Consider the following 17,055-nt stretch of genomic DNA (forward strand, 5'->3'; position numbering starts at 1 on the left):
CGGTTGAGGAAAACTTTGGCGAGTCCGAGTCCGAGTGAGCTCTAAGCGCAAAATATATTTCTTGAGTGAGTCTGAGTGAGCGCCACATTTTTTTGCCGACCTATGCCGAGTGGACGCCGTCAAAGTCTGCGACGTCACGGCGTTTGGTGGGAGAATTTGAGCGGGGCGTCGCCACCCGCATTTTCTTTTCGTGCGTTTTCTCGCTTACCAAACGTCTCCTCGCGGTAAGAGATGGCGTTTTCGGTATTGTGAATTTGTAATTTACTAATACGCGGAAAATCGTTTTTAATTGTCGTCATAAAATCATCACGTGATGACATCACCATACGACGTCATCATGACGTCAAAGATCGTCAAAATTTGTGTAGTCATCATGACGTCATAACGTGACGTCACGTGATGACGTCATCACATGACGTAGTCGCTTGGTCAAAGGTGGGCCGATCCCGGAGGCATTGCGAAACCACGTGAGGTGCAGAAAGCATGCAATGCCTCTCATCCCGGAGGCCGCGCAAAACCACGTTAGGTCCAGATAGCTTTCGGGGAGAGGGGTAAAGAATAAATACAATCGACCGAGAAGGAAAAGAAGAAGGAGAAAAAGAGGATGGATTTCGTGTTCGAGTCGTCTTAGGCAAATGCCCAAGGGAGCGTGCAACTTTTTCCAGTGCCGCTGAAGTGATCAGTCGAGGGGTTACTCACGAACAATGTTTTAACTTTCAGGTGCGCAACATGTGCGCTTCACTGGTTCGCATGGATTGCCATCTCCGTGTACGCAGTGTGGCATTTCTCCGCCAGCGAAGTTAGTAAGTTCCGAGGATTTCTAAGTTCACGTATGATAGGAGTCGCAGCCACCTAACCAATTCAACGTTGCACTTAATGATATCATTGTCATTTGCACATGCCGAAACTCGACTGATTAGATGACGCAAGTGAATTTCAATAAAGGAAAACGCGCGCACACACGGCAACTGGTCGCCAGGACCGCTAATAAACAGATCAACCAGATGGAGAGCTAGGCCAATTAGCGCAACATGCATGTATAACAAGTAGCGGCGCTTATTTTTTTCAACCAGAGCTGTTTTGTCACGCTGGCCCCTAGCGCAGTAAGAAAACCAGCGATAACACCCAAAGAAAAATAAAACACAGAAACGAACGGGACGAGGGCATGAAGCGTTGTGTTCCCCTCACTTTTTTTTTCATCTCGTATACCTTTAGTATCCTAACCGCCATCATGAATGGACTGTTCCAACTCGCCCAGCTCTCCGGTTCGTCGAGTGTTTTTTTATTTAACTGCGTATATTTGCAAACGCCACCTACTTGCACGCAACTCGGACACTACTGGGCAACGAACGCTTGCTGTATACGTCACGCCTATATACTTTCATAGGCATGAGCAAATAGGAGTTTTAAGTTCGAGTGAGAATCGAACCCAGGCCGTCTGCGGGGCAAGCAGGTGTTGTACCACAGAGCCACGCTATTGCTCGAAACTGCTTCGGAAAAAAGCACTATATGAATGTCATGTAGTGGAAGGAGTCTCCTTAACGCATGTAATATTGCGTGGCAGAAGCGTAGTATCGCGCCAGGCGGCAAAACACGTGAATTGCATAGCGAGTGGATGTTTTAAAGGCCCGTCCATTACAAGTCGCTCAGATGGTATTTTATCATCGTCAGCTGCAAAAGCATCAACTAAGTGAGCAGCTGCGTAGGTTCGCGCGTTGCCTTAAAGCCTGTTTCACATGCAGCGATTTTGCTCCAAGAGCGGAGCGGCTGCCGTCGCGGAAGCCCCAAAACAGGTTTTTTCGAGCGACCAGTGGACGCGCGATCGAGATCGCCAGAGTTGGAAAAATTCGCGAGCGGCAGAGCGGCTGCCCAAGGTCAACCAATGGGGGAGCAGTGACGCGGGGAGCACGTGACCGTAGGGATGGAGACGAGAGCAGCCGCGCGCGCCGGGAGGAACTCGCTCCGACTCGGTTTCCTAGCAGACGACATTCGCTGCAACGAGCTGGCAGTGTAGAAAACGCCGTTCTTTCCCTTTTGTTGTTCTTTACTGCGCTTCCATCAAAGCAGACAAATCGTTTGCACGTGTCATTTTGTTCTTTTGTATTTTTATCGAATCGTGACACCAACATAGGTCCGGACAGGGGGAACCTACGACACTCCGCACTTGTTCGCAGTAGACGTTTCAGTTTTTTTTTTACTACTCTGGTGCAGCACGTTCGAACAGTTTACTGTTTTCTTTTCCCTTTTTTTTTTTTTTAGTGGTCACGTACCCCGAAGACGACAAATGCCGCCGCCTCTTTACTGCAGAATGCCCATAGGCAAAAAAAAAAAAAAAGAGACGAGCTCCTTCACAAACCCACAATGTCGTCGACTGGGCCGCTTGCATCCGGTTGCCGGCCCATACGGCGCACCAGCGCCTTGCGGCATTCGAGAGCAAAAGCCACCGAAAGCCCTGTGAAAGCTTAAAACCCCCAAAACAAATTCTTTCTTTCGCTTTTCCATGGCCAAGTGTATGGGCGTGCAACATGACTTGCGTGGTAAAAAAAGAAAGCTGGAACAGAAATAAACGTGACTACTGAAGTTGTTTAATTGCACTCTGATACACTGCACATTTTCATCATTCAAGGTTTAGGCGCGTGAAATTCGATCACCGAAGTAGAAGGCTCGTGAAACTTGCAACCCAAGCGCACCAAAACAAGCGAGCCCGGAGAAAGGAAACCCGCGGATAACGGGCGCTTCCCACAACCATCACTGCGCATCGCAGAGGCGCGCGCCGCGCAAGAGCGGTGCATGTGAAACGAAGCCGCGTCCGAGCGTCCTGCTGCCGCTCGATCGCTGCGGGCCCCGCCGCTCGGTCGCTCGCATGTGAAACAGGCTTAAGCCTGTTTCACATGCAGCGATTTTGCTCCAAGAGCGGAGCGGCTGCCGTCGCGGAAGCCCAAAAACAGGTTTTAAGGGCGACCAAAGGACGCTGCGATCTTGTTCGCTCGATTTGGAAAAATTCGCTCGCGGCAGCGCGTCTAGAGCGTCTGCCCAAGGTCAACCAATGGGGGAGCAGTGACGTGGGGGGCACGTGACTGTAGGGATGGAGACGAGAGCAGCCGCGCGCGCCGGGAGGAACTCGCTCCGACTCGGTTTCCTAGCAGACGACATTTGCTGTAACGAGCTGGCAGTGTAGAAAACGTCGTTCTTTTCCTTTTGTTGTTCTTTACTGCGCTTCCATCAAAGCAGACAAATCGTTTGCACGTGCCATTTTGTTCTTTTGTATTTTTATCTAATCGTGACACCAACATAGGTCCGGACAGGGGGAACCTACGACACTCCGCACTTGTTCGCAGCAGATGTTTCAGTTTTTTTTTTACTACTCTGGTGCAGCACGTTCGAATAGTTTACTGATTTCCTTTTTTTTTTTTTTAGTGGTCACGTACCCCGAAGACGACAAATGCCGCCGCCTCTTTACTGCAGAATGTCAATAGGCAAAAAAAAAAAAAAAGAGACGAGCTCCTTCACAAACCCACAATGTCGTCGACTGGGCCGCTTGCATCCGGTTGCCGGCCCATACGGCGCACCAACGCCTTGCGGCATTAGAGAGCAAAAGCCACCGAAAGCCCTGTGAAAGCTTAAAACCCCAAAAACAAATTCTTTCTTTTGCTTTTCCATGGCCAAGTGTATGGGCGTGCAACATGACTTGCGTGGTAAAAAAAGAAAGCTGGAACAGAAATAAACGTGACTACTGAAGTTGTTTAATTGCACTCTGATACACTGCACATTTTCATTATTCAAGGTTTAGGCGCGTGAAAATCGATCACCGAAGTAGAAGGCTCGTGAAACTTGCAACCCAAGCGCACCAAAACAAGCAAGCCCGGAGAAAGGAAACCCGCGGATAACGGGCGCTTCCCACAACCATCACTGCGCATCGCAGAGGCGCGCGCCGCGCAAAAGCGGTGCATGTGAAACGAAGCCGCGTCCGAGCGTCCTGCTGCCGCTCGATCGCTGCGGGCCCCGCCGCTCGGTCGCTCGCATGTGAAACAGGGACGCGTAGTGGGCACTTCGCTGATTCGCAGAAGGAAGAATTATGGCGTAGTTGGCACTTAACAACTGCACTTGCAGCAGGCATTCTAGGATAGTTTGAAACGGCCAATGTTATACGCGCATAGTCGTTCGTTTCCTTACGGTATGGTTTAGGCATGCACCGAGAACCGATGCCAGGCTAGCAATGCGCCTCTTTCATTTTCCTGTGCTGCCCTCTGCCGTTTGGTAGGGGTTTGGTAGGGGCCGGGAGAATCGGTATTGCCAGAAGCAAAGCGTCCAAGATGAGAAGACGTTTCGCGAACTTTCCGCAAGGGAGAGCGCTTGCGCGGAGGCGCCGTGAAAAAAGGCGGATTGAGAAGGCGATGCGCACTGGGCCCTATTACGCTATCGCGTTCTACTCTGGAAGGATGAGCTCAAGCATCCTCCAAGTTTTTTTAGTGCTCAGAATGCTATCTTGTCCTCTCTGCTTCAAACATTCTGCGTACTAGAAAAAGGTTTCTTTTGTCAAGCCGTATGTGTACAAACATCTGCTTCTATTACGATACCTATATATGTAGCAGAAAAAATTGTATGGAGTATATCCTCCTATGTCGCTCCTGCGTGGTACGTGTCGCTTCGCTAGCTGTGACTTTGGAAATTAATTATATAGTAATTGTAATAGGCAATGGTTAATCTAGTTCCTTTCTTATTCGGCTGCTCCTCCAGATACGAGCCTTCCGCGGACGTTGAGTCACGTGACGGCCCACTGGCTCATGGAGAGCCCGTACTTCGGCGTCGACAGATACTGGGTGAGCCAGCCAAATAAAGCAGTATTTGGGAGCTTTTCGATTGTAAAAGGAAAGTTCGCTAAAGAGCTTCTTCGTGCACCGGTGGCCACAATCGCCTCACTTTGCCTCTTCTGTGTCGTGTTTGTTAAGTCTAGGTGCCCTCCACTGACCAGAGGGCGGTACGTAGCTCTCATTGGACGGCCTAGTCTCGGTGACATTGGTTGCTAGGGGCACGAACAACAACAACAACAACAACAAAAAGGCGACCCTAATGCGACTTAAGGATCCGAGAGTGGCACTCGCACTGGCTGTGCCGGTAAGCTTGTGATTAACTGGGCAGTCTTCTTCTCAATTAATCGACGTATTAATCCTTGTATTGATTCACATTTACTTGCACCCAATGTGTAGGGTAGCAGATCGGACGCTCGACCTTCTCGCATTTTCCGTTCCTCGCTCTCTTTCTCGCTCTTGTGATCGATGTTAAACCTCCAGAGTCCAAGCTTAACTTTAAGCACACTATATGACGTGCGCGCTTTTACACCACCGATGCAGGACCTCTCTGACCGAGAATGGAGGGAAGGCCGGCAGTACCTCGTCTCAACTTGGCCCTGGCTTCTGCTGCACTCCGTCATCGGTCGAGTCCTCACTCACGTGGTGCCGTCGGTGAGTGTATACGTGTATGCATGCCTAAGACATGATGCCCCGTTACGTGACTCCGGCTCCCAAGTCGCTTCCGGCACATGCAGTGGGCAAAAGCACATATTTCGAAATCTGTCTCTCTTAAACAGAGAGAAAGCTGTCGCTGGTGCATAAATTTGGATGGAAGGAAGGAAGGAAGGAAGGAAGGAAGGAAGGAAGGAAGAAACAGGCGGAAAGACAGGCAGGTTAGCCAGTTCTTAGACCGGCTGGTGTTGGGGAAAGGGGGAATGAAAGAAAATAGAAAAGAGGCGCCACAAGAAAGGAAAGAAAAAGCAAACAAAAATATAAAGTAGATTACGAGACTTCTTAAAGTCTGTCTCTAAGCCCGGTTGTCCTATAAAAAGCACAAGAACGCTTTCAACGGCTTCTGTGCTGCGGATGAACTCGGCCAGTGTTCCAGGACCCTTCCTTTCGACCAATGCGATTATCAAGTCTGTATAACGTATTGGATTTTTTTCTTTTTCTTTTTCTTTTTTTTTTTTTTTGAGCGCACTGAAACGGGGACGCGCACAGAGAATATGGGCAATCGTTTCTTAGCAGCTGCAGTTATCGCATGTAGGGTTGCTGGCCATTCCACTCCTAAAAGAGTAGGCAGATACCCCCTTCGGTGGCATTGCTAAAGGAGGTGACTTCTGCCAACTTGAGTGCCTTAATAATAATAATAATATCTGGGGTTTAGCGTCCCAAAACCACGATATGGTTATGAGAGACGCCGTAGTGGAGGGCTCCGGAAATTTCGACCACCTGGGGTTCTTTAACGTGCATCTAAATCTAGGTACACGGGCCTCAAACAAACTTGAGTGCCTTACACAACGCATCTACGAACTTTACGTTACAAGCAATATGCAGGTGGTTCCCGGGTACCACGCTGCCTACTCCCTGCTTTTCGTGTCCCTCACGCTCGGCTGGCACAGCGCCGCTTTCTTCGTCCTCGAGCACGCAGTATTCTTCGCGCTCACCTGGGTCGGCGTCCCCGCGCTGTGCTACGTGGTGGCCATAATGATGGTGACACACTACGACGTGTTCAAGTACGACTTTTTCCAGGTGAGTCTACCAGCCTTGGCAGGATCATGGGCACGCAGTAGTAGCACCGAGATCGTCGGCCGTCAACTAATGACAATCGGGAGATTCCAGGGAGCAGCTAGGGCTTAAAGGGATACTAAATATTATGTTGAACTAGATTGAAAGATTAGTCTTGTGTAATAACCAATTCACCATTCCTGGCGAGAACAGAGAATTTGTAAGCGAGAAAACGACGAAATTGAGAAACTGGAGTTGTGCCATCTGTCATATGCTATGTGGGTAGCTCATTAAAGGACGTCAGATAGTCTAGTGTCGTTACTTGATTGCTGCTACGGCTTACATATGGAAAGTGAATGACCAATTTTGACAAAAAATAAACGTGCAGTAATCCAGAGTTGTTGCTGCATATTATGGCTGTGGAGCTCTCGGACGCCCGCTGATTCACAGAAATCGGCAGCCGAGATGGTGACGTCAAGTCCTCCATTCGGCGAAGGGGATTAAAATTGAGCAGGGGCACCAGGGACTTCCGGTGGCGGTTACCGATGCAAGAAATTCGTTTACTGGCGCATACAAAGCGGTAATCGATTCCAACGCCGGTAAAAAAAAACAATCTAGTCAAAGTTAATATCTTCCTTTAGAGTCCCTCTAAAGGGGCCCTGCAACACTTTTCCAAGTAATCATCGAATGGCTTCATTAAATGAGTTAATTGCCTCACGAATCGACCACCGCAAAAATTTTTAGAATCCGCCCAGTACCAGCGGAGTTACATGGATTTTCGTACCAGCGAGGGCGCTGAAAGCTACGCACACTGTGTGTGAGGAGGGGGGGTGACAAGAAGGCAAGAAACTACGTCCGTTCTTCAGCGTGTGTCATGACCTTGAGCACCTTTTTTCTTCGAAAGCGCGGTTTACTTTCAGTGTGATCGCAAGCGCAAGTGCCTTTAGCACGCGCGGATACATGGTGGCCTCTTGCGGCGGCTGCGGTAACTATACAGCTCACGATGCTCAAATCAGCCAATGGCCGTGGACTTTGGGCTTATTGCGCGGTCATTTGGGTTCATGACAACACTTGTCGAGAAAAGAGGGAACGATTTCTAGCCGACTTTGAGAATTAATTGTAAATTCCAGGCCGCACGCTGCGCTATAATGTTTGGCTCGCTTGTTCTCAGGAACCTCAACTACTGATCGGCAGCGTTTTCTGACTATGCTCAAAAAGTGTTGCAGTGCCCCTTTAACGCCAGCTGGGGCTCGGGAGATGGGGGGAGGAGCAGTTCACTATGCAAATATTTAGTCCCCTCCCCTTTCTTGCCTCCAAAGACCAGCAATGGCGGAAAAATTAAGCGCCGACCGATCGTTAAAACACACACACAAAGACAAAGACGCTTCGGTCCCGCTACGGAGACCTTGTTCACCTCCCCGTAGCGGAACCGAAATGTCTTTGTCTTTGTGTGTGTGTTTTAACAATTGGTCGGCGCTTAATTTTTCCGCCATGAACTTTCCCTACTAGACGGGTTTCCGTAGAACCCTGGACTTCAATGATCAGCAATAAATGCACAGAATGGAGCACTCTCCCTGATCTCCTATGATGGTCCATGACTGCATTTTCCTTTGGCCCTCTCCAGATTGTGCTCGAGACGCGCGGAGATCACGAATACTACGTCACCGCTGTGTCCTTCTACTGGACGGTGCTTCGCTGCTGTAGCTTCTGCCTGGACAACATCCGTAGGACCGCGGACGGTGCCGCACCCGCCAGGGGAAAGCGCAACCACTTGGCCGACTACTTCAAGACGCTGGCATACGCTGTGTACTTGCCTACGCTCTACCTCGGGCCCGTGCAGAACTACAGCGACTTCGCCACTTCGGTGAGACACCTTTCCTTTTGCCTTCACAGCTTGCTGCCTTTGAGGAGGAAATGCCGCGGACTTTTAAAGTTGTATCCGACTGTAGCCTTGTACCTTAAGAATTCGCTGAGAGGCGAAAAAGGAAGGAAGAAACGGACGAAAAGACAGGAATACCACGGTTCCCATCCTTCGTTCGCTTGATGCAACGTGCCTGTGATGAGACAATGTATTAGAAGGTCGGATTAAAAAAAAAACGTATCTTTTGTTATTTAAGCTTATAGGGTAGACATAAAATATTTTACGTATATACATGTTCACGGTGAACTTGAGTCCTCAGAGAGTGGACGACACTTCCATTGCAGTATATATAGCGTAGCCCCTTATCGCCATAACAAAGCTTACAGATATTACGTCAACTGAAACAAGCACACATACACTGCAAGAACTGTATGATCCTAAGGTCCCTAGATAAAACAAGTTTTATTTTATCTAGGGACCTTATATGATCCAAATGTAGTGCGCACTCTCGTGACGTGGGTGCAGATGGAGAAACCGAAGCCGTCGCTCACAGTTCGTGAGCTCGGCACGCTGACCACTGGCCTTCTGCGTTCTGGTGCCCACTTTCTGCTCATGGATTTGTTGTGCCACTACTTTTACTGGTGAGGAACACTGTTCAAATTTGTTTGTTGGTACGTGATACGGAAAAAGGAACACACGAAACGCTTCGTGTCGATATGCATTCTTGCGTTCCTGTTCGCCTTGTCCTATTGCCCACGAAGGTGCATGGTAAGGACAAGCGCTGGACAACGCGAGGCAAACGACCTATAGACAACAGGGACTTTAGAGAGGTCATGAACCGCCCCTCGGGCTTGGTGAAAATACACAACTTGCGGAAAGCAGACACTGCTATGAACAGCTCAGTCAAATCTTGCAGTCGTGCGTGGCAAGGAGAATTTAGAAGCGTAGAGCAGAGTTGCGATTTTTTCAGGCGCGCTCTTTTCATACAGAGGTCTGTGCTCACTCTCTTCGGAGCTGCCGGCGCCTGCTGTTTGATGTCACACAGCGGGTAGCATGCTATCGGCCAACAGCCGACTTAAATCAAGAGCGGCGTTTGGATCATAAGCGCTTATTGCCATGGGGTGCCACGTATACCGTCGCCGAGCTCCATAGTCTGATAGCATTACACAGCAGCTACACTAGCGCGCCCAGGAATCACAACGGGAGAGAGCGATTGCGTTTCCTCACGCGTGCTCAAGGTTGCTGTTCCCTTCGACTTCGCTTGAAGCCGATAAAATAATATTCATAGAAGCATATAGAATGATGAGATGGCAAGTCAGTTTCGCGAAAGCCCGCATGATAGAGGAAGGTTCCTGAAATAGGAAAAAAAAAAAAAAACAGTAATCCAGCCATTTGTACCACGAACATACAAGAAAATTTATATGCATTTCTCACAAAGAAAGTTTCTCAGTTGACGAATGGGAAGTTTTTGACTGGACCAGGAATTCATCCCGGGCTAGGACAAATTTTCGGTGAAGGGAGAAGCTTCATTTTGAGAAATCCGTGTGGATTTCCTCCTGAGTTTGTGCTACATACTGGTGGACGACTGCTTTTCTCTTTCGAAAATTCTTAGGTGCGTTTCATGGAAAATTTCAAGCTCGAACTGGGAGAAGGACAGTTGAGGGAACTACACCAGCGCTCACTATTAACTAGTAAAGGCTGGTGCCGTTCCATCACTTGTTCCCTCCAATTCTCGAAACATATCATGTCAACATGCGGGGTAACAATTGTGCCAGCCCTCCAACCATTTCTTTGATGGAACTTCGGTTCCCAACCACTTTGGCCTTAGCTTCTCGGTTAATTATGAAGTGGTCCTTTGTTACTTTGTCGTTTGAACAGCGCATTCACCCCTGGTTTTCCTGGAAGATGGTGTTTGCTAATAAAGCGCAGTTTAAAGTCCAGTCGTTGTCTGTGTCACTTCTCTCCACTGGCGCAGCCAAGGTTTTCAAACCCTCCCCGTAATTTAGCAGTTTTGCATGTGCATATATATACACGCGCACATACAAGCGCACGCACAAACATACATAAGGTATGGTTAAACCCTCCCCTCCCCTCTCTCCCCTCTCCCGAAAAAAAATTTCTGGCTGCGCTACTGCTTCTCTTCTTTGTACTTCGTCCTTTGGACTAGTTCATTCTTACAGCGTTATGTAACAACTGACCCAGACTTCAACCTCACTTGTCCTTGTCCCATTTCGTGCTTAAAAATTTTAGTGCCGCATATGTACCAACTGGGTCGTCTTTCCGTCCTACTTTAGTTAGATGCGTTGTCTGGAACAAGCAAATGAATTCAAGTATTGCGTCTATTCAACTTACTCTGGATGATTTTGCCCTTTACTGATTTCACTGTGGCGCACAGCGCCGCATTGATTAAGGCGCCTTACCTGGTCTCAGAGCTGGACGTGACGAGCCTGGTGGGACTGGGCGCCATTCTGAACGTCATGTTCTACATGAAGTATCGCATACAGTACGGCGTCTCCGGCGGCTGTGCCAGAATTGAAGGCCACACCCTTCCAGCGCCTCCAAAATGCATCGCTAGGGGGCACCTGTGTTCACACTTCTGGAGGTAGGTCCTATCTATCTATCTATCTATCTATCTATCTATCTATCTATCTATCTATCTATCTATCTATCTATCTATCTATCTATCTATCTATCTATCTATCTATCTATCTATCTATCTATCTATCTATCTATCTATCTATCTATCTATCTATCTATCTATCTATCTATCTATCTATCTATCTATCTATCTATCTATCTATCTATCTATCTATCTATCTATCTATCTATCTATCTATCTATCTATCTATCTATCTATCTATCTATCTATCTATCTATCTATCTATCTATCTATCTATTAATGTGAAGGTTTGGGCTAGTTCATTAACATCGCGAACAAATAAACCGCGCTCTTAATCTATGTTTTCATATAACTTCGTATGATATGTAGCTTGGATACTCTCTGTACATCATATGTATACACATATAATATATGTACGATATCCCTCCGAGGTTTGCAGTGTTGCCTTTTAACGCTAAAAAATTTTTCTACAACTTTGTGCTTGCTCTTTTTCAGGTATTTTGATCATGGCCTCCACCTGTGGATCAAAAAGTAGGTCTACGGCTCCTTCCAGCTGAAGCTTGATTGGCGCGACCTTAAATCAAGCAATGTATCCGAACCACTCCTCAAACATTCAACCCTGCTAGACCTTAAATAGACAAATATGTTCAGTATGCACGTTAGCCGGTGTGAGCCCGTGTAAATCGCCCTAACCCCTTCGTAAACCGCACTGGGTACATCGATTTTGCCACGAGGGCTAAATATAAGGACTCCGACGAAAGCGAGTGGACTTGCCGAAATGTTGTTTGCAGCAACCATAGGTGTTTGCAGAGTCAGTCCATGGGGGGGGGGGGGGGGGGGAGACTGAAGCGATGACGTGCTTATTACGACGGCCTGTCTTTGGTCCTCGGCTTTCTGGGTTAAAGGTTGGAAGTAAACCGTTTTAGAATGCAACATGACGTGTTCCTCGGCCACCATTTTATCGTCAAAAACATGCGCAGTCATAACCAAGCCCTTCAAACTATGACGGGATTGGTCCGACTCAGTGAAGGTTTGGGGCAGACTTGGCGTCCATCTTCGATGTTTAGGGGCAGTAGCAGTCTGCGTCATACACCAGACTGTTGCTGTTGGCAGATTGCTGACATAAACCAAGAGCGGTGTTTGGATCAGATTCCCTTATTGCCGCGGAGTGCCGCCGGCGCCGGGCTCTATAGTGTGCTAAAATTACACAGTAGCAACGCAACCGCGCACCGGAATCACACGGGGGAGAGAGTGATTGTGTTTCATAACACGCGCTGACGAAGACCCCTATCTTTATACTTATGCCCCCTCCCCCCCACTCCCCCTCTGTAACCCCACCCTGTGTAGCTTCCAGCGCGCTCGTTGGGACGAAAGAAGAAAGAAAGCGCTTGTAGCGTGCAACAAATTCCTGGAACTCCGTTTCATTCTTGCCGGATTCGAGAAATTTTTACCGGCGATCGATTCGCGAGGCAATAAATACTCCAATGAAATCGAGAGTTCGACGGAAGCCCGTCTGGTCGGGACGAAACATGATGAATAAAAGGCAACCACTGACCAATTAAAAGTTTTAAAAGAAACGACGTTTCGGCTTCCATATGGAAGGCTCGTGAACAAGGCTTCCGTATGGAAGCCGAAACGTTGTTTCTTTTACAACTTTTATTTGGTCGGTGGTTGCCTTTTATTCACCAAGTGCTCCAATACTTATGTCATTTGATGTTTACTTGGAAACGTGATTCAGGACCCTTTTAAGGTACAAGTTATTTGCGTTATGGATAATACAAAATTGTACTGATCAACTTATTATTGGATCACAAAACCCGCCTCTACGTAATGCCCGACGGCGCCCATACGATGCCTACTGAACAAATAAAATAATAATATTGATCGCCTTAATTTCCCGCTTCGTTCTGCAGGTACGTGTACGGTCCCATAGTGGGCTCCGAAAGGAAAACGCCGTGGCGACTCCTGGGTATCGCTGCCGCCTTCACGTGCGTCTGGGTCTGGCATTCGATGACCACAGCGGTCACATTTTGGGCGACGCTCAGCTTCACCGGCATCGCACTCGAGGTGACCATGGCTCGCATCAAGAGGCTGGACTGCGTCAAGAGCTTTGAGGTACGTCAGCCAACGCAAAAGGAAAAATTAGTAGCCCTTCCCATATCGGCAAAATGGTCGCAATTAAGCAAAGCTTGGCGTGTTCGCGCGTGACCTATAGTCGGATACAACTTAAGAAGTCAGGAGAGGCCCCGCCCAGCTGACCGAAGCGCGGCAGCCGATCGCCTCCGCGACTAAACAGTCCCGCTCATGCACGCTCCGATGTTCTCCGAAGGCGGAGCCACCGGCCGTCCCGCTCATGACGGCAGTCCCGAGTGCGCGCCCATTGGTGCAGGCTTGTGTTCATCCGCCTTTGAGGAAAAAATGCCGCTGACTTCTAAAGTTGTATCCGACTATAGTATACTTTCTTACTTTCTTTCTTTCTTTCCCCGGCGGAAGCGAAACTGCTCTGATTGGTTGTGGGCGTGGCGTGAACGGCACACCTACGTTCCGGCGCCGGCGCCGGGACGTGAGATCATGCTTTCATATCCAGTCAACAATGAAATGTGGCAACGTGAAATGACAAGCCACCTCGATACAAGATCAGATTGCCGCATCAGAGACGGTTGATCGCCGACAAGCCTACGATCGAGAGAGCATCAATTATCGGGAAACGGCGCATGCAAATGAGCATGTGACCGGCGAACCTTCGAGGGCCGCATTTCTGTACCCGGCCGGCGCCGGGCTTTTCGAGTACGACGCCGCCGCCACTGAAAATCTAACTCATAGCATGCTTCACTAGATAATATAAGCAGGAAGAGTGAGGGATAACAATCTTTAATGAAGATCCCGGAGAGGTTACGCTGGTTTGTCGCCATGGCTTGCTACTCCAGGTGTCGGGTGATGACTATGATATTTACAATGATCACATATACACACAAGTAGTACTTACAGTCAAAAACGCACATATATACACAAAATAGTCATTCACAAACTTTGGTTAAGTCTAGTGTTCCTCAAGAACACCAACAGCGCTTTTGTGTTGCGCATCGCACAACCGCTGTCTTGCCACGGGCCGAGAAGCTTGGAGAATGAAAGAAGCTAGGACGGGGCGTTACGCCACCTATAGTCTTCGCAAGTCAAGTCACTGTGAAGTCTTTCGCCTGGCTTTTACTTCGTCAGAGGAGTTCGCCCAACGCGTGACTGTACACGATCATCGGACTTGTGCTTCTTTCGGTCGGTACGCCTTAACCGAGTTCCGCTCGTCCAATCCTTTCGCGAGTATTGAACTGGCGTAAATGCGCATTGCGGTGGTATCAATTGGTTCAATTTAATGCGCTAAAATAGGCGGGTGCCCGCACTCGGCGACACTACGTTTGAACGCGATGAATAATTAACGTATAAGATCTCGTTACGAAGTGTGAAACGTTTATGAGAGGAAAAAAATACGGCAGATTCCACGCATTGTGGGAATCGGTTTTATGCGATGCACTCAGCGAGTGCTCATATAAGATAAGAGCATGGTCAAAAAAAAGATTTGAGGCTCTAAGCTGCTCACAAGAAAACCGTCTACTTTCAATGAACTCGTTAAATTAATCTTCATTTTTTATCCTGACAGTTAAGTGGCCCTTATCTTAAGTCAACTTATGCTCCGATATTATATGTGTACCATACAACTCTTAACCTGAAGCAGGACCATCGCTCTCGTATCAGTTTTATTTTTTTACAGGACTTTTTCTAAATATTGAGAAAACCTGAAATAAGTGCTCGACCGGAAGTGCTTGTGAGAGAAACAAAAGTGTGGTCCGCTGCTCGTGCCACTAAATAGAAGAATCCGAAGCTCTTTCAATAATACAATTAGACAGAACCGAAGTTGTGACCACGTTTCAAGCACTTAAAATAGTGTCAACGGCTGTTAAAGTTGTTTGACAATGGAAACAGTCTCGGCGTTTCATCTCGATCGGCCTAAGTTACTGCGTTCGCTTTCTAGAACGCAACATTCCAGCATTTTTTTCAGTGACATTCGTTGTGCATGATAACTTATTCGTCTGTACTGCAGGCCAAGTATCTGAGCCCCGAGAGAACAAGAATTGCGAAGGCCATTCTGGGATCTCCCCACTACCTGCTGACCATAACGGCGTGCATGTTTTACCTGGTCGACATGAAGATCACCACCATATTCTTCAAGAGAGTCATTCTCGGTAAGTCGACATTAGAGAGAAAGAGACAGCAAATATTAATGATATTTCCGGAGATGTTAGCCTGGTTTATCGCCTGTCTTGCTACTCCGGACGTCGGGTGACGACTGTGATATATACAATTATCACATATACAAATGATACGTACATACACAAATACATGCATGCACAATAGTCTTTCATAAAGCTTCGTTCAGGTGAGTATTCCTCAAAAACACCAGCAGAGCGTTGGTGTTGCGCATGCACAAACGCTGCTTTGCCACGGGTCGAGAAGATGCCGCAGCGCCAAGCTCAAGCCGTGTTAAATGAAGTGCTGCATTCAGATTCTGCCGTTGTGCGTCGCGTAACGGGAACAGTCACACAGGACGTGCTTTAAGTATTCCCGAGTATTACATGTGGTGCACGTAGGGGAGTCCGCGACTGCTTGATCTTGTGCTTAAAGAAGTTCGCGACACCGACTATGAGGATCTGGCGCCGTATACGCAGAAACTTGGAGAATGACAAAGAAACCCGAGAAGTTAAGAACAACTAGAGCACTGCACGGGCCCGGGCCGGCCCGAAAGCCCGGGCCCGGCCCGGCCCGCGGGCGGGGCCGGGCCGGGTAAGGGATTGTTGGATCGGGCCCGGGCCGGGCTCGGGCCCGTGATCTTCGGGCTCGGGTCGGGCTCGGGCCTGAGCCAGGCCCGTATTAGGCCCGGGTCTCATACGTATCTGTATAATCACGCTCCGGACACCCGACACGTCACGTCGACGGGGATCGCTAAAGAGGCCGCCGGCTTGTTCACTTCGGCGCTCTAATAGACAGTTGTTTTGGAAGCCCTTAGTCCGGTCTCGCTTTAAGGCGTAACATTTTCAAAGATCGAAGGCGGTCACACGAAGACGACGAGACAGTAGTGATGCAGAACTATCGATGGTACTATCAATACTATCGATAGCTGACTCACTATCGTACTATCGATGGTGAAAAATACTATCGATAGCGTTATCGATAGTAAAAAATTCGATGGTACTATCGATAGTATAAAATCAACAGCGCGGACTCAGTGCAGAATAAACTTGGTTCCCCGCGCGCGTGGTACATTGTGGAGCCGGAGGAGCAGGCTGAAGGGCAAGAAAGTTGACATGACTATGTTCTTCACCAGAGTGCTTTGCGGACACATGATCATAAAGTCAAACTGTTCAGCTGTAGCGGATAGGATGACGTTACATTTGGTGGGACTGCGCGGCTTCAAATTGATATTGCAGTTTAGGATTTCAAAATACGAAAAATATCAAGAAGTTAATTGTAAGGTGTAACTGGTTGCTTTCAGATACGAATTTATTGATGGATATTTTCCGCCATTTTCACTGCGGCAATAATTAATTTCTCTGCCAAAAAATGTTCATAAATTAAGCGAAGCTGGTAGTAGGCTATCGCAACTGTTTTGGCAATATAGCCGGCCAGCAACCGCATCATTATCCACACCACTATCGACAGTATTGTCACGCGGTTATGACGGTGAAAAAGGCTGCAGCAAGACTGGGAAACAAGGAAATCTTTATTTGGGCGAACTTGTGCCCAGAAAATCAAAACTCAAAATACAAGCGATACATGCTGCGCACTGATAGCGGCGGGAGCAGTCGTCAGCCGTTGAGTAATCTGATCATCGATGGAACGCGTTGTCCTTTATACATCAGTCATCAAACCTTCCAGTGTTATCGCTGGTGCTCGCGTAAGCTCTCGAATAAACTTGACTATTCGCGTCCGGCGCGTAATCTTAACAGACTGATCTCAAGCAATTGTGAAGCTTCTCAAAGATTACGGCGTGGTCTGCGTCAAACGTT

General features: G+C 48.2%; 1 protein-coding gene across 7 annotated transcripts in view; it reads left to right on the forward strand.

The window, feature by feature from the left end:
• Positions 1-17,055, forward strand: part of LOC119374634 (protein-cysteine N-palmitoyltransferase HHAT) — a 95,416-nt gene that overhangs the window by 688 nt on the left and 77,673 nt on the right. For 5 of the 7 annotated variants that reach the window (XM_049410763.1, XM_049410765.1, XM_037644800.1 and 2 more), the window contains exons 2-11: positions 721-803; positions 4,738-4,820; positions 5,352-5,462; positions 6,348-6,542; positions 8,143-8,382; positions 8,905-9,020; positions 10,775-10,981; positions 11,495-11,530; positions 12,913-13,114; positions 15,093-15,234. In XM_049410763.1, the coding sequence (XP_049266720.1) occupies positions 721-803; positions 4,738-4,820; positions 5,352-5,462; positions 6,348-6,542; positions 8,143-8,382; positions 8,905-9,020; positions 10,775-10,981; positions 11,495-11,530; positions 12,913-13,114; positions 15,093-15,234 (1,415 nt within the window). The remainder of the gene's footprint in view (positions 1-720; positions 804-4,737; positions 4,821-5,351; positions 5,463-6,347; positions 6,543-8,142; positions 8,383-8,904; positions 9,021-10,774; positions 10,982-11,494; positions 11,531-12,912; positions 13,115-15,092; positions 15,235-17,055) is intronic. The other 2 variants (XM_049410762.1, XM_049410764.1) reach the window with 2 other exon arrangements.

Source organism: Rhipicephalus sanguineus, chromosome 11 (genome assembly GCF_013339695.2).
Source record: "Rhipicephalus sanguineus isolate Rsan-2018 chromosome 11, BIME_Rsan_1.4, whole genome shotgun sequence".
NCBI lineage: Eukaryota > Metazoa > Arthropoda > Arachnida > Ixodida > Ixodidae > Rhipicephalus > Rhipicephalus sanguineus.